This window comes from Salmo salar, chromosome ssa03 (assembly GCF_905237065.1).
Source record: "Salmo salar chromosome ssa03, Ssal_v3.1, whole genome shotgun sequence".
Lineage (NCBI taxonomy): Eukaryota > Metazoa > Chordata > Actinopteri > Salmoniformes > Salmonidae > Salmo > Salmo salar.
Window position 1 is genome coordinate 37,300,730 of NC_059444.1, and position 24,767 is coordinate 37,325,496.

The following is a 24,767-nucleotide window of genomic DNA, read 5'->3' on the forward strand; positions in this document are numbered from 1 at the left end:
GAGAGCGGTCAGGTTGTGCCTGCTTTTTTACGCATGAGTAATGCAGGCAGTGACAGCCAAGACTGTATTCAAGGACGCGGCCCTGATGCATATTAATTATAGTAAAATAGAGAAAGAGGAGAGAGAGAGAGAGAGAGAGAGAGCAACTCAGGTACACACTGGAGCGCATTCTTGGGCGTGGGACAAGAGGAGGGGATGAGGAGGGGGCGTTTTTTTTGGTGCACAAGAAAAGCCGCTTATTCACAACACTCCCAGAAGTAGGTGTAGGGCAGGCCACCTAGACACATGCGTTGCATTGTTCTTCAATTAAAATATACACATCGAGACTAAGGGGCTTCCGGAGGAATTCATTTGCACCGGAAAATGGTTTCGCAATGTTAATTGACATTAGATGCGCTTCTTTTGTTCACCCGCATCTATACTTCCCGTTGTGACTGTCGAGGCACACTAGTTAGGTGCGATCGCAAATGACTTGACATAGATAGTGGTGGTCGCAGTGAAACACTTTCTTTCTGAAAAATAGAGGAAGAATTGAACACGATGACTGACCAGGTAAGGTGACATACCTTTTTTTCCCCCCCAGCATCACCTCGCTGTTTGTGTGCCAAACGTTTTCTTTAAGTTCAGAAGGCTATATTGAATTATTACACACAATTGCGCAGTAGGCTGCACATCCTCTTCAGTGGAAAGACTCGCAATAAGTAGGCTAGCATTCTAGAAGCACGCTGACAACGCTGACACTTTGTTAATGTTCACAACTCACTCTATCCCCCTTGCCCGTCGTCTTCAAAAGATGCGGACACTCAGTTGTGAAGTGTACAGTATGCAGGACCTACATCCAATTAGTATTTTTTTCTTCTCTTTTAGAATAAATTAATCTAATTAGTGTTATTATTATGTTGCAGTATAATTAGTCTAAATGTGGAATTCCAACACTGCAATTGAAATGTGAGCACCGCTGGGTGAAATAATAGTGCGCCTAATTATTGCACTAGGGGAAACGCCATAGTAGCCTAGAAGCAAGAGTACGCTAATTGACGTTCTACAGTGATAATATTAATATAGAAATATAGCAACACAGCATTGCCTGTACTGTAATATTTGTTATTGCCTCGTTTTCTGTGTCTTACTGTTTACCCTAGTTATCACCAGTCAGTCAGGGTGAGATTAACTGATGACACGCTCCCCTCACCCTTGTCACAGAATCTTCTGTGTCTTTCTTTATCCCTCCCCTGCGTCTCCTTGACCATGATTAATTAATTAGACCCTTTCAATTAGTCTAATTGGTTATGTGGCTGAGTCCAGCAGTACACCCTCTCCCTGTGTGTCACTGAGAGGAGTGGCGCTTCTAGCTCAGCCACAGGCACACCTGCTCCTGGCTGGTTGCTGGCTCGCAGCGTGAGTGCTCCACCTAGACTAATTGCTGTGTTAATATTGATGGAGGTCATCTGACTGACCTGGTGCTCTATACACACACACACACACACACACACACAGAACGCTCCCGGCAATGCTTTTGTTTAAGGCGGACTGTTGGCAGTGTTATCCTAAGCGGCCTTTGGAGTTGTTGAAATCAGAGAGCAGTGAAGTCTCGTGTGTGTGTGTGTGTGTGTGTGTGTGCCCGCATGTTTGTATATGCACACACACAAAGGTGTACGTACATAGAGCCCACACAGGAAGCACAGTTTACTGTTTGTGTGCGTGACATGCAAGGATGGGAGGGAGGAGGGATCATGGACATTCATGTTTTGACCTATTTTCTGCTAATGCATCCGAGTCCCATCAGCCACAGTACTAAGCTGTACGGCAGGGTTTCCTAGCACTACACAGCTGACTCAGATAATTAAAGGTGGGTTATTTGAATCAGCTGTGAAGACATAGGGGATCGAGTATGGGAAGTCCTGCTGTACAGTACCACCCCTTTAACATAGTATATTAACTCTCGCTCTCTCTGATCTCTGTCTCTTGCTTCATCTCTCTCCCTGCCTCTCTCACACACACACTCACTCACTCACTCGCTCTTCCTCTCTCTTCCCATCCTTGTCTCCATAGTAGGCCTACTGTATCAACTCTTTTTGTCACATGTAACACTTCCGCTCCTGTGTTAACACGCTCTCCGCTTCATTCGCATGAGGGTCATGTCCATTGGGGTGTGCACGCACTACCTTTCCTGTCTTTTACTCACTACCATTCCTGTCTCTCTCAGTACAGTATGTTTCTCACCACCGCTCCCCCTATGAGAAGAGGAAGCACCCCTCTACCAATCAAGCACCAGCTGAAGCGGGAGGAGGCCGTATCAGAGGACCATGACTGGACACCAGGGATTGACGAACCTGCCACGCTGCCAATCAGTGACGCCCTTTGCCGGGATGAATCATTTAGTCAAGCGTCGGAGGGGTATCATGGGAGTGCTATAAGGATCGTACTACTTGGGCAGAATGGGGTTGGAAAATCAGCACTCTCTCTGGCCCTGGCCGGACTGTCAGACAGCTCACTGTCTGTGGACTCTGAAACAGCCTGTGGTAAAGTTATTCTCTCTGTGTGTGTGTGTGTGTGTGTGTGTCGTGCGTGCTTGCTTGCTTGCGCGTTGGAGTGTGTGTGCAGTGTGCACATTGTATCTACTTTATGTCAATTACCTAACGTCAGCTGCCACAAAAGAGCGACGCCAATCTGAGTCGTGATATTGAAAGTTACTTTTCCCGTTTTTATTTTCTGAGTGCACTCAAGGCTGAGGGGTAACAAGACCAACCACCATTCGTCAGCACTGTGTGTCATTACGCTGTCTTGAAGGTCAGGGTAATAATAACACCAGTCTTGGGCCAAATACTCAATCAATCAATGCACCAGAAAAGTGATGGGCACACTGCTCTGTAGGAGGTGCTGCCAGAGACATGTCATGAAGAGGCAGTCCACACAGGATGTAGATCCCAGGCTGCTTGGAGAGTCGAGTTGTTCTCTAGTATGTAGCTCTTTCTGTAACCTCAGCGTTTTTATGTAGGGCACCCTACTGTAGTCTACAATAACCTTGTTCCAGATCTGGGACAACTCCTCAGGCTGTCATTGTGTAATACCAGGTATGAGCCCAGGTTAACTGGACCAGTCCAAACGGGCTGAATGACTCCCTGTACTGTGTATTCGCGTCAAAGCATTCATGAGCTTGTGTTCCTATGCGTTTCCAGTGTCACTATGTTGACGTGTGTGTTTGTGACAAGCATGTCTGTTTCCAGGAGAAGGCTACGAGCGCACGGTGTCCGTTGACGATGAGGAGAGTTCAGTCATCATTTATGACAACTGGAAACAGGTGAGCTATTTCTGGCACACCACACGGACATTCTGTTAATGTGTATGTGTTGTACCACCTCTCCATACGGTCTCGTTCTCTCTGAATGCAATTCACTTTGCCTGTATTCCTGTTTACGCTGCTGCATTTTAAATGGGAAGTTTTTTTTTTTTTTTATCTTTCAAATGTCAGGAAGAGTGTGTGGGTGCGTGCGTAGGGTTGCAGAATTCCGGGAACTTTAAATAAAATGGTCTTCCAGAAATGCTGGTTGGAGGGTACCGGATTTCCAATTTATTCCCTCCTTATTCTGGAAATCATCCAGCTGGGATTTCGGGGAAACCAGGGAATCTATTGAAAATTTTCAACACTGTGTGTGTGACCACCTTGAGGCAGTGCCAGACAGGTTTTTATATTATCCCTTTTTATAAAAAAGGTAACTTACAACAACAAAAAATGATTTGCTGCACATATTTGTAGGGCGGTCATGCCAGTTCTTCTCTTCATTACCTATTACAAACAGCATGAATGCGTGCAATCCTCAATATAGGCACAATTTGAATGCGCTTTGAATTAGATGTTTTGTCGTATTCAGTGAATTATAATGAGGCTGGAGGAGCACAGCTGCTCTAAGGCTCATCTGTGGTGTGTGTGTGTCACTGAGGATTTCATTATGATAAAGTACACTGTAATAGTTTAATATTAACCTTGTAATGGCCTTCTGTGATGATGGTACGTGCAGTGCTATGTATACAGCCACGTAACCTAGGGCTCAATTCAATCCGTATCGGGGAAGTTCAGCGCTATAGCACGATTGGAATTTGAAGGTAATTTCCGATTGAGTCGTCATATGTAGCGTTTACCGTGAATGCAGTCTCTGCGAACGCGGGAACATTGCCTTTAAATTTCAATTGCGCTATAACACTGAACTCCTGCGATACGGATTGAATCGAGCCCCTAGTCCAGAGTCCTTTGGTTTGAGGAGTTAGCGAAGTAACTTTCGTCACCTCGGAATAGCAGGTCTAGCTCAGGGCTGACTCTGTTTATCCTGAATGAAGTTGTCTGAGCCTGCGAGTTGAGCGCCAATAAAATCAGATTCTCTCACAAAGATTGTGCCATCTTCCCATTCATTTGAGGAAGACGAGCGATTTACATATTTTATTAATCAAACGTTGTTTTACTTTTAGATTTAAAAAAAATATTTTGTTGTTAAAATACCTATCACATTACACATTTAGTAAAGACCGAATGCGTTTGAAACTTCCCGCACAGTGAAACTTTTGTATGACTTAATACAATTATTGTATCGATGGGAAGAAAGGGAGGAAAAGGTGCATTGATAAACACACAAGACAGCATGAACCTTTTACTGCAGTGGGCTAAATCAGGGTCACACAGAGTGATTCTTGGTAGTCTTAAACAAATCTACTTTGAAACAGAAGTATACATCTCACTCAGGTGGTTATGGGCTTTAAGAAGACACCTGTACCATGTCAGATCTACAATATTACATTTTGAGTTTGCATCCTAATATGACACGTTATATACATCACAGAAGACTGAAATATAACAAAACTGTTTGACATAGAAACACTAGATTTTATTAACGATGCAATTAGTTGAAAAATAAATTGTGAAGCTAACTGAAGCTGGCTACCTTTACAAAAACCCTCAGTAGATCTAGCTTGCGTTGTAGGATACCCCTCAGGAGTCCTCCTTGGTTTACTGAGTCTGAATTATTTAAACATAGCTCAGGGGAACTCCATTTAAAGGCATTTTTCAATATCTTTCACTACTTTATAACTGTCTGATCTCCCTTTCTCCAGTGCCTCTCTCTCTCTTTCTCCTCACTATCTCTTCCCAAGTTGACCTCTTTCCTACAGCTGTGTCGTTATCTCAAAATACATCTCCCCCTCTCCTCTCACGCCCCCCTCTTTCGTGTTCTCCCGTGTCATACTCAGAACTGACCCCTTTTTTTGTTCAAGTTAACTCTCTCTGAAAGTCAATTACATTTGTTATTCTCTGCGTGCTAATGCAAGTGCTGGTATTAAGCCATGGCAACATAAGCAGGCCAGTGGGATTTGGAGCCTCTCCAGCCCAGCAGCAGCAAAGAGAGAAGGGGACTGACCAGCTCCTTCTCCCCCAACACACACACACACACATAGACAGCGCACTGTCACTCAAACACACCCACCCACACCCTCCTTTCACTGCTTATGCTTGCGCCACGACAAGCTGCCCATCAAATCAAATGACCCTTGACACTGACTGGAGCAGCAGAGTAGAGCTGTGTGTGTGTGTGTGTGCAATGACCCCAGAGGATTTTGACTAGCTCCCGAGTCCCTAGCTAGTCCCCTATTCCATGGGTGCCCCACCCTCCCCAGGTTACCATGGTGACCAGTGGACTGAACCAGTCCCCCCTCATGGGTCAAATCATGTAGAAGTATTGGGCTACAAAGCTTCTGGCTCCCCGGGGAAAACACTGGTTTTATTCTAGCTTCATGTACAGTACCTCTTCATAACCCAGCTAATTATAGTTGGGTGTTTTATCGGATACAAAAAGAATCAACAAATAGATAACTACTGTATATGGTTCCTTGATTCCCAGCTGATTCACACCAGCTGCTACTCAAGTTGCAGCTTCCATGTCAAAGCAACCGAGTCTCACACTAGGCAGCCCTCACAGCCATCCTGCCACATCATCACAGAAGATTTCACTGAGTACACACACACACACAGCGGCTCTCCGACTTTCTCTTCAGCTAGCCATGGGACTTGGAGTGCTCTTGACGTCAGGCAGAAGAATGGCTTAAATAAGTCATCCAGCTTCCTAAAATAGCCGGTGCATGCTTGGCTGTGACCTGACAGGCCGAGGATTTCCTCTGTACATGTTACATTTACTGTACCATTGGTCGTTCTCTGTGGACACCACAGCCAATCAGACACCATCTATCATGGTCAATGGGAGGAGCCAAGGTGTTTTGATGGCTGTGGGTTGGCTCTCTAGTACTTCCTCTCTCTCTAATAACAGGCTAGTTTCACCTGTATTCACCACCAGGCTTTCTCCATGCTGGAGGTCTGAGCCAGCTGTGTGTGAATGGATCTTAGTGTGGAGCCATTAATTACTACACCAGTCAGCCTCTCAAAATACACTGTCTGTCTGCTGGAGGTGTCCATAATTATTTAATAACTATTAAATATTTATACTAGAAAATCCTGGATGGAGTCTAAGGTCAGTTGTAGTAAGCCAGTATATACACTACATTATCCCCCCCCCTTTGTAACAGCTTCCACTCTTCTGGGAAGATTTTCCACTAGAAGTTGGAACGCTGCGTAGACTTGCTTCCATTCAGCCACGAGCATTAGTGAGGTCGGGCGCTGATGTTGGACGATTAGGCCTGGCTCGCAGTCGGCGTTCCAATTCATCCCAAAGGTGTTTGATGGGGTTGAGGTCAGAGCTCTGTGCAGGCCAGTCAAGTTCTTCCACACCGATTTCGACAAACCATTTCTGTTTGGACCTCGCTTTGTGCACGGGGGCATTGTCATGCTGAAACAGGAAAGGAAGTTGGGAGCACAGAATCGTCTACAATGTCGTTGTATGCTGTAGCGTTAAGATTTCCCTTCGCTGGAACTAAGGGGCCTAGCCCAGACCATGAAAAACATCCCCAGACCATTATTCCTCTTCCACCAAACTTTACAGTTGGCACTATGCATTGGGGCAGGTAGCATTCTACTGGCATCCTCCAAAACCAGATGGTGAAGCGTGATTCATCACTCCGGAGAACGCGTTTCCACTGCTCCAGAGTCCAATGGTGGCGAGCTTTACAACACTCCAGCCGACGCTTCGCATTGTGATCTTATGCTTGTGTGCGGCTGCTCGGCAATGGAAACCCATTTTATAAAGCTCCTGACAAACATTTATTGTGCTGACGATGCTTCCAGAGGCAGTTTGGAACTCGGTAGTGAGTGTTGCAACCGAGGCCGTAAAATGTGTTCAGCACTCGGCGGTCCCATTCTGCGAGCTTGTGCGGCCTACCTCTTCACGGCTGTGACGTTGTTGCTCCTAGACGTTTCCACTTCACAATCACAGCACTTACAGTTGACCGGGACAGCTCTAGCAGGGCAGAAATTTGACAAACTGACTTGTTGGAAAGGTGGCATCCTATGACGGCGCCACGTTGAAAGTCACTGAGCTCTTCAGTAAGGCCAATGTTTCTCTATGGAGATTGCATGGCGGTGTGCTCGATTGTATACGTCTGTCAGCAATAGGTGTGGCTGAAATGGCCAAATCCACTAATTTGAAGGGGTCTCCACATACTTTTGTGTATATATAGTGTATTAGCCATTTTGTACGGAGCCGAGGATGTGTAGTTTTTAGATGGTGTGTTTATTTGTGTAGAGTTTTTTGGTGTGTGAAAGAGTATTTTCTAGTAAGACCTTTGGGATGTGTTTTGTGTCTATATAGAGAGGTCAGTATACACTGGTGTGTACAGTTATTTGTGTGGAGATATGTGTCTTTACAGTGATGTGTATATTTGTTAGACTGCACTGTCGTGTATTTATGTAGACGGGTCATTCTGTTCATTGTGTGTGTGTGTGTAGACTGGTTCTTGTGACCGGCTGTTGTGCGTGTCTGTAGACTGGTCATTCTGCATTTTGTTTTTGTTTGTGTAGAGAAGTCAGTCTGCATCGTTGTGTATATTTATCAGTCTCTTGTTGTGCGTATTTGTGTAGTGAAAGATCAGTCGATATCGTTGTGTATTTGTGAAGGGAGGCGGCAGTTCTGCGGTGCTGTGTACCGAGGTCAGCTTGTGGCGTTGTATGTTTGTGTATGCAGAGTAGTCTTTTTGTGTGTCTGTATAGAGCGGTCAGTATCTATTGTTGTGCGTCTATGCTACGTGTGTGTGTGTGTGTGTGTGTGTGTACGGCCGGAGCTGGCCTCTATAATGTCAGCCCGGAGGGGTGTGGTGCCTCTGCAGCCCCAAGAAACCACCCCAGCACTCAGCTCCACTAAAGAGTTGCATCCAATTATCAGATTTTGACTCCTCAACCAGAGGAAGGTCTCTGGGCCAATCTATCTCTGCTCCTCTCTTTCCCGCTCCATTCATCTTTCTCTTGACCTATTTTATTCTGTCACTATTCTCTTGTGGTGCTGGACGATCTGGACCCTGGACTGATTCTTTTTTTTCGTCTTCTTTAAAGAACGACGGAACTTTCTAATTTGGCCTTGTTTCCAAGCTCGGTCATTAAGAAATGCTAGCGACCATAACTGAAGCCAGAGAGGAAGAGGTGAAGAGAGAGGGTTTACTCCACCCAAAATCCTGTTGAGCAGATCATGAATTATTAAGCAAGTGAGGAGTTTTTGTATGGGCGGCAATGAGAGTCGAATTTAGCCAGGCTTATTTGATCTAATAGAATCTTCGTAGTGCTTAGGTTGTTACGAGGGTATTGACATAAGTGTGATGCACATGACATCCCGGCGACCTTGAGAAAAAAGCACTTTATCAGAGTTGTCCCTGTTGAAATTCGAGAAGGTCTATCCATATTCATGAGGCTAGCATAGCATTTCATTCTCCGTTGAATACAGGCAGTTGATGTCAACCCGCAACTCATCAAATTTTCAAATAACGAGATGTATCAACCAATCCAAAGAGAGGAATAGGCGGGAGCTTCATTATATCCTGTGTCACTGCTGAAGCCGAACGAGTTGGCTTGCAGGTGTTGTTTGATGTGGGTGTTTTTTGGATGTGTCTTTTCCATTCAATCACAACAAACAAGGACAGTAGTGGGTACAGTGAGTTAAGGTAATCCAAGATAGCTTTGTTATCGCGAGAACAAAGCTTTGAAGTTGAGGACTTTTCCCCTTCTTACTATCTCGCCATCTCAAGATGGTCAGCTACATTTTCATCATTTAGCAGACGCTCTTATCCTGAGCAATTAGGATTAAGTGCCATACTCAAGGGCACATCGACAGTATTTTGACCTAGTCGGCTCAGGGATTCAAGCCATTGGTTACTGGCCCAACGCTCTTAACCGCTCGCCTACCTGCCGCCCTAATTCAGTTCTACGTGTAGGCTAAAGCCTGCGCTGACTTGGTGTTTAGCCAAGCTGACAGCAGCTAGCTAGCATAGCTTGGTGATAGCTGCAGGGTCAAAAGCTTCAAGTTCCTCAGCGTGCACATCCCCGAGGACCTGAAATGGTCTCGCCACATCGGCATTATGGTGAAGAAGGTGCAACAGCGCCTCTACAACCTCAGGCGACTAAATAAATTAGTCATGGCCCCTAAGACCCTCACGAACTTCTACAGACGCACCATTGAGAGCATTCTGTCGGGCTACATCACCACCTAGTATGGCGACTGCTCCCACCCTCAATCTCATGGCTCTGCAGAGGGTGGTGCAGACAGCCCAACGCCTCACCGGGGCCACGCTGCCTTCCCTGCAGGACATCTACAGCACCCGGTGTCAAAAAGGCCAAGAAGATCATCAAGACTAAAAAACAGCTTCTATTACCAGACCATCAGACTGTTGAACAGCCATCACTAGCCGTCTACCAGGTGATGCACACTCACTCACACAAAACATGCGCACGAGCTATCACACACACCTCATACTCATGAACACGCAGATGCGCGCACACACACACACACACTCAGCCAATGCTGCTGTCCCATATTATAGAGACATTGAACCACTGGTCGCTTCCCGTTTCACACTGTGTATTTAAATACTGTATCCCCGACCATAGCTTATTCTAATATTTCTACCACTGTACATTGTATTTTTGTTCCACTGTTTGTACACGCCGCATATGTAAACTCAGCAACAACAAAAAACGCCCATTTTTCAGGACCCTGTCTTTCAAAGATAATTCGGAAAAATCCAAATAACTTCACAGATCTTCATTGTAAAGGGTTTAAACACTGTTTCCCATGCTTGTTCAATGAACCATAAACAATTAATGAACATGCACCTGTGGAACGGTTGTTAAGACACTAACAGCTTACAGACGGTAGGCAATTAAGGTCACAGTTATGAAAAATTAGGACACTAAAGAGGCCTTTCTACTGACTCTGAAAAACACCAAAAGAAAGATGCCCAGGGTCCCTGCTCATCTGCGTGAATGTTCCTTAGGCATGCTGCAAGGAGGCATGAGGACTGCAGATGTGTCCAGGGCAATAAATTGCAATGTCCGTACTGTGAGACACCTAAGACAGCGCTACAGGGAGACAGGACGGACAGCTGATCGTCCTCGCAGTGGCAGACCACGTGTAACAACACCTGCACAGGATCGGTACATCCGAACATCACACCTGCGGGACAGGTACAGGATGGCAACAACAACTGCCCGACTTACACCAGGAATGCACAATCCCTCCATCAGTGCTCAGACTGTCCGCAATAGGCTGAGAGAGGCTGAACAGAGGGCTTGTAGGCCTGTTGTAAGGCAGGTCCTTATCAGACATCACCGGCAACAACGTCGCCTATGGGCACAAACCCACCGTCACTGGACCACACAGGACTGGCAAAAAGTGCTCTTCACTGACGAGGGACGGTTTTGTCTCACCGGGGTTCTGGTCGGATTCGTGTTTATAGTCGAAGGAATGAGCGTTACACCGAGGCCTGTACTCTGGAGCGAGATCGAGGTGGAGGGTACATCAGGGTCTGGGGCGGTGTGTCACAGCATCATCAAACTGAGCTTGTCGTCATTACAGGCAATCTCAATGCTGTGCGTTACAGGGAAGACACCCTCCTCCCTCATGTGGTACCCTTCCTGCAGGCTCATCCTGACGTGACCATCCAGCATGACAATGCCACCAGCCATACTGCTCGCTCTGTGCGTGATTTCCTGCAAGACAGGAATGTCAGTGTTCTGCCATGGCCAGCGAAGAGCATGGATCTCAATCCCATTGAGCACGTCTGAGACCTGTTGGATCGGAGGGCGAGGGCTAGGGCCATTCCCCCCCAGAAATGTCCGGGAACTTGCAGGTGCCTTGGTGGAAGAGTGTGGTAAAATCCCATTGCAAGAACTGGCAAATCTGGTGCAGTCCATGAGGAGAAGATGCACTGCAGTACTTATTGCAGCTGGTGGCCACACCAGACTGTTACTTTTGATTTTGACCCCCCCCCCTTGTTCAGGGACACATTATTCCATTTCTGTTAGTCACATATCTGTGGAACTTTTTCATTTTGTCAGTTGTTGAATCTTATGTTCATACAAATATTTACACGTTACATTTGCTGAAAATAAACACAGTTGACAGTGAGAGGATGTTTATTTATATACTGGATTCTTGACATAGCTCTCTCTAAAATAACTACTGCTGTACATATCATTCTTAGTTTATCTTGTGTAAATTCCCCTGGTGTACATGGGTATAGATTGCATTTTGATACTGCTGTAGTGCTATTTGGATTCGTTCCTGCCATTCTTGATTCCTTGCCTTTTTTTCTTTTTCTTTACATTTTTTATTGTTTGACATTTGACTGCATTGTTAGGAGCTAGTAACATAAGCATTTCACTGCACCACTTTAACACCTGCTAAACTGTGAACGGGACCAATACACTTTGATTTGTAAAGACGTGTTACCATGGAAACGTATCAACTGCCAGTTGAATGCCCGGTCTTGAGTCAGCGCAGCTGTCCTACAACACAATATGCTATAACTGGCTAGTTTTGTCTCGAGACTGACTTTATTACCAAAATTATACTACACTTTTACACTACAATAAATGTTTCTGACTCATCCATGCCACAGAGACCATTTTCAAATGGAAAAGTTGGTTTTTAGGGGCAGTTTCTCTTTAATCCCAGTCCCTGTTTGTGTTCCAGGAAAGGGTGGGTGTGTTTTAGATGTTATGAGGTGAGATTTCTGAACTGATTTCCAGGTTCAGGCTGTAAGCTGCTTTACTTTGAGCTCTGATAACAAGATGAGTTTTCGTAAAGAAGTGGCTTTAGGGCAAATAGATTTATAGTGCTACAGAGTTTATAGTTTGGCACAGGAGGAGAATACAGGCAATGACACTGTCTGGGAGGCATTATAAAGGGATAACATATTATACGTGTCAGGTTGCTGTTGACGGCTTTTACTCGGGAGTTGAATAATATATGGTGACATACGCTAAGTGACAAGTTAACTGACTCTCACAAGCTCGCCTAATGTTTATGGGCGTGTGCATGTGAGAGGGTAGTACACGTGTGTGTACTCGCACGCGCGTGTGTGTGAGGGGAAGGCTGTATGCCCTGACAGATGGCCTGGGCCGCAGCAGTGAAGCAGAACAGAGAGGAGCTGACTGACTAAAGGAGGACAAACGCAGTGTTGAGTTAGCAAGCATCCCTCTGACGGAAAGCCCTTTTACTTTGTCACAGTTACCCTGGAGAGCTCTCTGTCCTGACGCCGCCAATCGATCTGCGACGTGGCCGTGTTTCTCTTCGCTGCTTACAAAGATTAGTGTCTGTCTCTCCCTCCACGAAGCCGGGTAGTTCTGCTCCCCCTCCTCGTCCCCCGCGCCCAGCCCAGAAGGTGACAGGTGGCCGGACTCACTTCCCCGCCGCTAGCTCCCCTCTCCTCCAGAGAGAGATGGAGTGGGTTCCGGAGACCATGGATTTCCTGCTGTGGGGGTGCAATCCTCTTTGGCTTGTGGGAGCTGTGAATTTTTCAGGCGGAGACTCTCTCCAGAGGGCTGAAATTCATCTTCAGGGTCGTGTGGATGTAGGGCACACAGACACAGACACAGGCAGACATGGCTGGCTATGGTGGGTTAGGAGAGGGGGAAGGCAACTCTTCTCCTGTGTGCCTGAATGAATCTGAGAGGCCTGTCCTTCAGAGCCAAAGCATACTATAAAGGCCACGACTGGAGGAAGGGAGACATTTAATGGAAGCCCAGTGAAACAGTGTTTCAGTGGGAAGAGGCCACTGCTAAAAGGGTCAGAAGCCAGTTCACAAGGGCACCATGTGTTGTTTTGGATTTGGGACAAAGCCCCTGTCAGTCCACTCAGCAGAGTACGTAAATACAAAAATGCACACTGAAAAGTTTCTGTTTTGGGGATGAGGTTTTCATCCGACAGCGACGAAGTGTGTATCATTGTCATTAATGTCGTGTGTGTGTGTTTTGGTGTTTGTAGGACCTGTCTACATTGCAGTGTGAGGTGGTTGTCCTGGTGTTCTCTGTGACAGACAGGAGAAGTTTCCACCGCACCGCCCAGCTCCGCCTCATCCTCAGGGAGTCGCTGCCCCACACTCCCATCATCCTCGTGGGCAACAAGAGTGACCTCGTCCGCTCTCGGGAGATCAGCACAGAGGGTAGGGATGACGCCCTCGTTATACTGTAAAACGCACTCCATTATCACTTGAGCGCCCAGAGTGTTTTATAATGTTCTTCCTATCAATCTACTGGTCACTCCTTTCCACCTTGAACCACCATTCTCATGTGATCTTGTACAGTGCATAGAGATGATGCAGTATTGCATAAAAATGGATGCAGTACATACTTAGTCAATGCAATGAACACGCCCCCCCCACCCTTTCCCAACCATTTCCATTTTAAAACCGGCAGGTCCTCGTAACATTCAGCACAGCATGGCTCCCTCCGTTTCCTATGAATATTGGTCTCTGCTTTCTACCCTTTTCCTCTCTTTCGTCATGGCCCACCTAATCTGTGTGTATTATGCCATTTGTCACCTATAACTGTATTTCCATTTGAGAGCCAGAGACAGTTTATCTGTGATCACCAAAAATCTCACTGCTGTGAGGAGCAATATGGGAAGATAAATGTTTTCCATTGCAATCTCCTTGTGGGAGAAAAATGGACCCATGTAATTGTTACCGAATGAAACCATAAGCACCAGTTTGGCGCGGTGATTCGCTGCGAAATGGCTTCCAGTGGATTGAAAAGCACACATTCTCTAGGGCCAGAGAATTGGGTTGGCTACCTTTTTTTAGTTTCTGTGGACCATTGTTTCATTCTGACATGATGCACAAAGTTGATTCTGGAACCACGTGAATCTATTCTAGTGGAAATGCCTATGTCTATCTCTGTAACCTCGTCCGTAATTACAATGCAAAACTCATAGTCACATAGCCTACAGTAAGCAACAGAAAATAGGACACCAACCCCCAGTTGTTGTTTTCCTTTGATTATTATCCCATCATACCTGTTCACAATTAAAGCAGTGACCTCTAACTACTTTTAGAAACTGGGTGGTTCAAGCCCGAATGCTGATTGGCCCACAGCCATGGTATATTGGATCGTATACCACGGGTATGACAAAACATTTTATTTTTACTGCTCTAATTACATTGGCAACCAGTTTATAATAGTAATAAGGCACCTCGGGCAACTCTGCATTGAGTTGTGCGTAAGAACAGCCCTTAGCCGTGGTATATTGGCGATATCGCACACCTCCTCGGGCCTTATTGCTTAATTAAGTATACGTGTTTATGGACACGTAGCTCTCCCTCCCATCTCATCCCCTGCAGGGTTACTTCAGCTGTTTGCCTCGCCTCCTGTTCTGTGTTGTTTTTGGAGGCTTCCCCAACTTTATTTGGATGATCTCTCTAGCGCACAGGGCTATCACTATCTTAACGTGTGTGTGCACGCTTTTCATGTGTACCTCTGCCAGCACGCACGCACGCGCACACACACAGACTCACACTTAAAAGTACCAGCCGGCAACCACATTCTCACACCTCTCCCTACTCTCTGTCTGGTGTGGGTGACACTGCCTGTGCCGTGTGGAAAGCTGTGATAAGGGGAATGAACCGAGAGGAGAAATGCCTGGGATGTCCATGCTACAAGGGCTAGTGCAGGAGTATGTGAATAAAAGTGATTGAGTGGGGATGGTTGTGTGTGTTTTGGGTGACATCTTTTTTTTTTTTCAGTATAGGTTGTCTAGCCCACCATATGACATGGAAGGGCGTCTGTGTTGTGCGTGAACTCATGCTCAGTCATAGGTTCAGCATGCAGTCAGCGAGATCGACAGAGATAAATAGAGAGGGAGAGGGGAAAGGAGAGAGGAGGGTTGTCCTTAGGATACTGCTCCTTACCCGTGTACTCGGCATATTCCCCATCTGAGAGAACTGCAATAATGATGTGGTCAGGTCATCAAGATAAAAATGCTGCATCTCTCTTACCCTTGCATTCTGACAGGCCTTTTGGTATCCATCTATATTTGGTATTCTGATTCCCTGACTGATATTTAAGGAAGTGAACTTAAGGAAGTGAACTTACCTGGCTGGTGGACAACTCCTCATTCACATTGTGCTTGCGGTTGAGATTGGCGTAGGTCATAAAATGTATTGATGGAATTACGGTGACATTTCTTTCTCTCTCCTCTCACAGTACACAGTATGTTATTCATTAATTTTCCAAGTGAGGGTGAAGCCGTACCATCTTTGATTACACAATGTTGTTGATTGATATCTGATTGAGCTGCTCTTTGCATGTCGTCGTTGACTGATGACAACCTTGTCTCCAAAACAGAAAATTTTCAGGAAATGTAATTAATTCAAATAAAATTACCATATTTTTTTTCCATTAACAAACAATTATGAAACCTCAGAAGCTATTTTAAATACATGTTATTGGTCCTCAAGTCAATAAATGTCAAACAAAAAAAAGAAAATAGGCAAAAAAAAAATTGGAGTTACGAGGTTTTCTTCATACTGTGTGCTGTTTTAGTCTGTATTCTCTCCCTCCGCCTTTGAGTGCAGGGACAATTTTTTTCTCTCGCTCTCTCCTCCCCTCCTTCCTCTCTCCCGCGTTGTCCCTGCACCTCTCTCCCCCTCTCTCGCTCACCTTACCTTGTCGCATCCCTGCTCTCGGAGTCTGCTTTTGGAGTCCTGTAAGGGACACAGAAGCCCTGCTGAGTCATAGAGAACAGTGGCCAACCCTCACATCTCCACGTCAGCCAGAGCCAGCCACTGCCACCACTACACTATGTTCTCATTGTGGCTCATCCCTGCCTCAGCTCAGCTCCAATTCAATGTTATTTTCATTTCACTCTTATCAGGTTGAGACTCCATTCAATCAGTTATATGTAGTAGATATTAGGATAAGCCCAGCTGATCTGATCAGATTTGTTCCTTTCCACTAAACATGGCTTATCATGGTATCTCTATTCTCTACATCCCCACCCCTCTATCTCTCCCTGTTCCAGAGGCCCACTCCAGTGCCATGATGTATGAATGCCAGTATCTGGAGCTGTCTGCCTCCCTGGACCATGGCACCACCGAGCTGCTGGAGGGAGCGGTGAGGGCTGCCAGGGGCGACTGCGTTGGGCCGGGCTGGACGGAGGGGGACCCTGGGGCGGGGCGCAGGGAGAGCCTGACCAGCAAGGCTAAGCGCTTCCTGGCTGGCCTGGTGCCGCGGTCCTACGGCCGAGGAGACCGGGACAGGGGTCAGTACAGAGAGATGAGCAGACACCGGGGAAGCAAGATCCTCCGACAGAAATCACGCTCCTGCCATGACCTCAGTGCAATGTGACACATCGGACGGACCGAGATAGACGGGTGAGGTGTGTGAAAAGGGGAGGGGAAAAAATGGAAGAAAACAGAGGATGGGAGATGAGTTATGGAGGGAAAAACGGATGGGGGATGGTGAGAAGTGTAGCAATGGAGAGGGACGGGCCGTTAGAAATGAAGCTGTACCTTAGGGGGAGAGAGTGCGAGAGGTGAAGTCATTAGAATAGCAGGATGGGATGAATACTAGTCGACTCATTATGCAATGTAGAGGGGGAAAAAACTGTCACATTGGAGAAAGAATCAAGAAAAAGGAGATTGGAAAATGATTGTGCAAGATGGAAAATAATGAGTGTCAAATAAACACACACACACACACGAGGCATGCACTGTCTAATTATGTAGAGACTGATAGAGATCTAACGTAGACCTAGGGCTGTATTCAATCCGGATTGCTGGAGCGTTCCAGATTGCGCGCTAGAAAATGTCTAGGTAATTTCCGATTGAGTCGACATATGCAGCGTTTACCGTGAATGCAGTCTCCGCTAACGTGATACGGATTGAATAGAGCCCCTTATATAGTCCCTGTTTTTAAAAGCATGCTGTTACACAGTGAATAGAGTTGCAGAGAGAGGACTTGCCCCTGTAGGCTCATATGACAATGTCTTGTATTCCCATATTGGCCGGTAGCTACGGTATACTGCCCCCCCCTGTGATCTCCAATGCAAGGCCATTTATAAAAGCCTCATCCATGCACTTTTTATACTGTGGGTTCAGAACAGATTTCATGTCGCTGCATAATCCCTTTAAATCAGGTATAGATTTGGGAGAAAAAAAATTCTACAGCAACCCCACAGAGAAGAGAACTTGGTTGGAGCGGGTCATACTACAGTAGCTATTCTGAAAGTAAATGTAGGCTCAGGTCTTGCGATTATATGAAATCTGGCCACCTATCCCACTACACGGTGGTATGGTAAACATCCCTGCACTCAGTTATGATCCTATAATAGGGACTGGAGTTTTTCCTCACCAGGAAAAACTCCAGGCCCTACCTACATATGCAGCTACTGCAGAGCCTAGCGATAAGTAAATAGCTCTAAATGAAAAGAAGCAATACTTGTAACTAGGGCCCAGAGTTTTTCCTGTTCACATGACTTGAAGACCTAACCAGGGAAAACTCTGGTCCCTACACAGACTGGCAGAACCCACTCAACTAACTCCTGGCTGAGTCAGAGCATGTTGGGTTGCTACAGGAAGACCGACAAAGATGAGGGTTGAGGAGATGACGAGAGACTCAACTAATTGTGGCTGTTTCATGTTAGTTTTTTTTTTACCTGCTGAAATTGTATACACACACTACATACTTACATATAGGACATTTGCATATATGGATAACTACCAAAATAAAGGAAACACCTAGATATTAGTGTCTTAATAGGGCATTGGGCCACCACGAGCCGCCAGAACAGCGTAAATGCGCCTTGACATAGACTCTACAAGTGTCTGGAACTCTATTGGAGGGATGTGACACCATTCTTCTGAGAAATTCCATAATTTGGTGTTTTGTTGATGGTGGTGGAAAACGCTGTATCACTGATCTCTTCTAGCCATGGTAGCCATGGCTGTGCATTTTTATACTAGCCCAATGTTGTAGTCGAGTCACTAAACCTTGGAGGTCGAGTCTCGAGTCCCTATGGCTGAATTCGAGTCCGAGTCCCCAATGGTTGAGTTGCGTCCAGTTTATAATAGGTCTTATTATGCAATTGTTTCTAGTCACCACCAGATGGCAGTATATTGCCACTCATGTGGAAACCCAACTAATTTACTATTCACCACTACCTCACAAGTTCTACTCAATACCTGTGTTTCACTACTTATTTACTACATAAATTAATGGTATATCAGGCTCTCCAACTATGTTTTTGTTATCGCCCACTGACATTTGTGTCGTTTTTTTTTATTATTGCAGAGTGAAAACTAAAGGGAGACTGGCTATGGGATGCAGGGTGGAAATTGAGAGGGTAGAGCAAGATGACAAATTCAAAGACGGCCTACTTTTCTATTGTCTAGGAGAGAGAGAGAGACAAATAGCTAGACTGTTGTTTTACTATTAAACTCAATACTATTGTTTTCAATTTGGTAAAGCTAAATAGTAGACTGGTGGTTACAGGGAAGCAAGAGAGACACTTGTGCGATGTGTAGCCTATGATTGGAGCCTGACTGCCCACAAGCATCGCTTGCTCCCCGCAGCTCACAAGCTGATGTAGGCTGCGTGTGCCGGGTGTGGCACGTCCTTCCCACTGCTAGAGAGCAGAATCCTTGCTGCTCTGCACACCTAGTGCCACTTATATTCTACGTCTCATAGTAGCCTATCCAGTCCAAGTGCAAAGTTACAAGAAGGCGAGTCCAAGTCAACAGTGGCATCCTGGTCTCAGATCATTTTGTATTATTCTAGATGTAAATCCGAGACTCCCATTTAGTATGATATATTACGTTTCGTATGGTATGTATTAATTTTTGGATGCCCATGTAATTCATATGATATTTTACGAATTCCAATTTGTTGTGGCTAATATTAGCTAGGCTATGAGTTAGTTGAAAGGGTAAGGGTTCGTTTAAAGGGTTAAGGTTATGGGAAGGGTTAGTTAACATGCAAAGTAGCAAGTAGTTAAAGTTGTCCATGATGAGATTCGAACGCACAATCTTTGAATTGCCAGACTTTTTTTGCATTATGCATCCACCCCGACCAATCACCGTCCTTTCATTTTTGCCTTAAGTAACCTTCTGTCTTATGTAGCCATACCTAACATATCATACTAATTTGAGTGTCTCAAATTTACATTTACTTTGTTACGTCTAGTCTATGAGACCAGGCTGCCAATGGTCGAGAAGTTGAGTCCGAGTCACCAATGGTCGAGTCCAAGTTAAGTCACAAGTCATGAAAATCGGACTTGAGTACGACAACACTGACCCTAAGCATGATGGGGGATATTAATTGCATAATTAACTCAGGAACCACACCTGTGTGGAAGCACCTGATTTCAATATACTTTGTATCCTTCATTTACATAAGCGTTTCCTTTTATTTTGGCAGTTACCTGTACATGAACTACCATAGAACAGAGCATTACTGTGGGGGCTGGCCACACAGGCAAACACAACAATAAGCGTTCTGGAAACGTTGCTTGGATGTCTTGTCAGCGTGTGGCAACTACATTGACATACATTAGCTACACATGCTCACTCATTTGTCACTGTCTTATTACACACACTTGTCTTTCAAAAGATAATAAATTCATTTTGTTTGACATCCTTGATGAGTGTTATGTTCTTGTCTCATTTGTTTCACACAATAGTGTTAAACTAACGCAGGGATGGGCAACTTTGATTGGGGTGGGGGCCACAAAAAAGATACTCATCTTGCGGGGCCACAGTGGCTCTACTTAACTCTCTTACTGTAACTAAATGCATTATACCAGTAGCCAGACGTAGTCTTTTAGGGGCCCTAAGCGAGATTTGGTTGGTTCCCCCATATACCTCGCTGGCAAAACATTTTACTGACCCCTGTCTTGAAGGCGGAGAGAAAATGTCTACACATTTGCCATGGGGCTTTGAGAAAATGTTGCAGTTTTAAAGCAAGCATTTATTTTTTATTTTTTTAATTATTATTATTTATTGATTTTTTTTGTGTTCTACACATTTTGCCATAGGGTGGAGATTATTTTTTTTCTCAATTTTATACAAAATTTCATGCAATTCTACTAATTTTGCCATGGGGCAGACAGAAGTATTAACATTTTACAGCAAATTTCCTGAAATTCTACACATTTTGCCATAACTTATGCAACGTTAATATGATATCTGAGTGAGGGTGAGTAACAAAATCAAAGGGGTCATGAGGTCAGGGCCCTGGTCGGTATTCGGAATATGATTACTACAAGTGTAGCTAGCTGGCTATACTAACTTACCAATGTAAATCATTTTTGCTGACATGGCTAATTGAGTGACTAATTGACAATTGAAAAACCGCTGATCCACAACCAAATTTTGAAATTGCACCGTGTGTGTTCTAACTCTTAACAGTACGTTGAGACCCCGACTGAGCCGCCAGTTGCCCATCCCTGATCTTATGTTTAGTAATGGCTTTGTAAAGTCATCCTAAAAGCGTATTCTGTATATATTATAAAAAGGCTATTGCCCTAGTTACATTTTCTGCTGTGTCAGTTCTTCAAGCAAAAGTACAACCTCAACATTTTGGGAGATAACTCCAATGTCAAAATGTTGTACTCCTCCAGAACTTTATTGGCCCATTTAGTCTTCATCAAGGACAATTGTCTTGGCATTTGCCACTGTCCCATGGTGTACTAACACCTACAATCTCTAAAGGAAAAGAAGTGGAGTGTCTCAGAATTGAACAGGGCTTTCTGCTTTACCCTAGTTTGTGGGCAAAAATAACATCATACATCATCATGTTCCCTTTCAGAGGGGAGTACACAGCCGAAGCCACAGACGCAGATCTATTGGTGAAAGATAGTTAGCTACTGATGTTCATGGATGCTAGCTGGAGTATTTCAGTTAGCTACTGATGTTCATGGATGCTAGCTGGAGTATTTCAGTTAGCTACTGATGTTCATGGATGCTAGCTGGAGTATTTCAGTTAGCTACTGATGTTCATGGATGCTAGCTGGAGTATTTCAGTTAGCTACTGATGTTCATGGATGCTAGCTGGAGTATTTCAGTTAGCTACTGATGTTCATGGATGCCAGCTGGAGTAGATCCAGGTGAACTCTTGAGATGGAGTGGGAAGATGGGGGTAGGGGAGATGGGGATGGAGGAGTGACAGTTGCTTGGAGACTGTTGTCAAGGAGACAAGGAGTCCCAGAGTCCTATGGCATCTGTCTTTTTATTTGTTTTAGCATCTTTTGGGGTAGGTTGTTTGTTTTATTTCTAGAAGACAGAGGGACAGAAATAGCTAGCAGTGAGGTGCAGTCTGTGGTAAAGTAAAAGTAGGTGGGAAAAGGATAAGCACATATTCAGCCTTGGGCTAATGAGAGCTTTTTAAATACACACATCTCTCTCAAACATTGACAGTGCACACACGCCTGAACACATTCAGAAATATACACTTGAGAAACACCACATATACATTAACATATCAAAATCACACCAACTTAAAAATACCTGTGGATCCACTGTCACACTGAACACACACGGCATAATGATAACCTGCAATTTTAGACTACACGGGTGAAGCTCAGAGGGGAAATAAAAAAATGAGACCTGATTCTTCACTGAAGCCTGATCAGTCTCAAATCGTGACGGATGCCAGATACCTTCTCTCCCTCCTCTGCTGACTCATTCTCCAGGCATAGACCGAAACAGACTGGGCAAATGAGCAGGAGGGATGGGTAGAGAGAGGTGTAGTACTATCTATGCCAGAGATCATTTTCATTCTGACTAATCTTAACAAGTAAACAACTTTTTTTTAGTAAATTGGAGTAGTTCTAAACACGCTATGCTTATGTGTGTGTGTTGGTATGTTATGAAAGAGGTAATTTAGCCTGAGGGGAATGGAGTAAAGATGAAGGCAGCTGTACTACACAACTAACAGCTGCCATGTACTGAAGTAACTAAGACATTGAGTAGCATTGAGTGATGCAACACAGAATCCCAGGGGAATGGATGTGATTTAAATGCATGGAGCACTGCCTCATTGTACCCCAAAGGTCAGTGCTCTGCTGTCTCTCATCAGTGCATATAGAGCTGATTAGGAATACACACTAATAAACAACAGAGCTTCTGAGGATAGAGAAACGCACCACTAAATACAGTGCACTGTGGCTGAAACGGGTTATTCTTATTCATGCAGATTTTGTTGCATAATCGTGCCCCACAGAGTAGAAACAGCTCATCAGGCTAAGTGATTGCATTGTGGGAGCAAAAGTGGCAAATCAACCTCAGTATAGTCTGAATGGCCACTAAACCCCCCCTAATGTTGATTAATAGCAGGTCAAGAGGAAAGAGTAAAGCCATGTGGTTCTTAAGCTCTTTTTGGCTAGAGAATTCAGAATGGGTTTACGACATTAGTACTGATTTGAATGGTTGGACCATGTTGGAAAAAAATTGTACGCAATATGAAGGGAATGAACTGAACTGGCCGTATTTATGTAACCAGGTCAACATTACGTTTCATAGATTGAATCTAGACCAGGACTTCCATGATAGAGAACAAAGCTTTGAGTTCAAAGTCAATAACATATCATTTATTTTACCGCCAATGCCATCAGCCTATAAGCCCAATATTAGACAGAAAATTAACTCACAATTACATGATGTACACAGTATTATCCATACAGATATGTGCTTTATGAGCTGATTAATGGTGACGTCAATGCATGATCTGATTATTTGCTATCACACTGCCATCTAGGGGAGAGTATAGAGCATTGTGTGGTCATATTGTTCTATTCTTCAAATGCTGAGCTGGAAAGAAGAGGCCCTTTTTACCAGACCTTCATAAAACAATCAGGTAAGTGCTCCCAGTTGCAATACCATTATGACAGGTGCTTCAAGTTGCAATACCATTATGACCAAGCACATAGTGGAACATCATTAGAATGACAATGGTGGAGGGAATTAAATTGATTAACCAAAACATTTATTGATTCTTAATAAATGTAAATAAGCGTGACATCCTTTTCGTGCAGATCTGTATAATGCATTCACATGAATCATGCAATATTTCTTTGTAATTAAATAGCTCCTTCAAAGAGGTGCTTCCATAGATTGTTAAATCTAATCAAATGTGCAGTAAGTCAAATCAATTGCCTATTTTAGGGAAACACTGGGTGAAACAAAAAGTTTAGTGTTCAATCAACCTCAAGTGACAGTCCTCCTTTCCTTCATGCCTTATCGTCATGAGTTTGCAGATGGCTCTTCAGCTGATCTCTCTTGACAAAACCTTTTCCACATCACACTGGTGTGGCCTCTCCCCAGACTGGGTCTTCTCATGCCTTCTGAGGTGTATCAGATGGGTGAAGGTCTTCCCACATTGGGTACAGATGTGTTCCCTCTCTCCAGTGTGGCCCAGCTGGTGGCTAGTTAGAATGACTCTCCACATTGAGCAGTGGCAGGGCTTCTCCCCACTGTGGAGCTATTGGTCCTTGTTCAGGCACGCTACTGAACTGAAACTCTTCTCACAGTCAACGCAATCGTACAGCCTTCTTTCACTTTGGTGATTCCGGACATGGAGTTCGGGGTTGTTGGTGAGCTAAGGGTTTTCCCGCAGTATGGACATTTGTACTCTTTGGAACCAAAGTGGAAGTCTTGGTGTTTCTTGGAAGTGTATTTTCTAGTGAAGGTCTTGCCACACTCACCACAGTGAAATGGTCCCTCTGTGGAGTGAACGATCTGATGTGATTTCAGAGTACTAGGAGTATCATAACCGATCCCACGATAATCACAGCTGTAAAGTCTCTGGTTGGCATGACTTTTCTCGTGTCATTTGAGGCTGTCAAGCTGTTTTTGAAGGTCTTTCCATACTGCAGACAACAGAAGGGCCTGTCCTCGGAGTGAGTTTTCCGATGGCCTTTCAGAGCGGTTGAGTATCGGAAACTCTTCTCACATATGGGGCAGCAGGGTAGCCTAGTGGTTAGAGCGTTGGACTAGTAACCGAAAGGTTGCAAGATCGAATCCCCGAGCTGACAAGGTAAAAATCTGTCGTTCTGCCCCTGAACAAGGCAGTTAACCCACTGTTCTTAACTGACTTGCCTAGTTAAATAAAGGTAAAATATGGAACACCTGTATGGTTTCTCCTTGGTGTGGCTATGGAGGTGTATCGCCAGAGCAGCTACATCTCTTCTCACACTGTGTGAACTCAGTGGTGGTTTTTCAGAGAATTGAGAGAGCTGAACATCTTCTCACATAGCTTCTCTCATGTGTGATGAGAAGGCGGAAAGCTTTCTCACATTCAGAGCGCTGAAACGCTCTGTCTTCAAAGTGTAACATCTGATGTGTAACAAACTCTTGTG

At 44.8% G+C, this 24,767-nt stretch overlaps 1 protein-coding gene across 1 annotated transcript; it reads left to right on the forward strand.

Moving 5' to 3' along the window:
* rem2 (RAS (RAD and GEM)-like GTP binding 2) lies at window positions 1–20,052 on the forward strand. The gene is made up of 5 exons (XM_014191548.2): window positions 1–552; window positions 2,207–2,522; window positions 3,228–3,301; window positions 13,404–13,581; window positions 16,437–20,052. Exons 1-5 carry the CDS (start codon window positions 541–543, stop codon window positions 16,760–16,762), a joined length of 906 nt encoding a protein of 301 aa, XP_014047023.1. The 5' UTR covers window positions 1–540; the 3' UTR covers window positions 16,763–20,052.
* The last annotated feature ends 4,715 nt before the right edge of the window (window positions 20,053–24,767 follow it).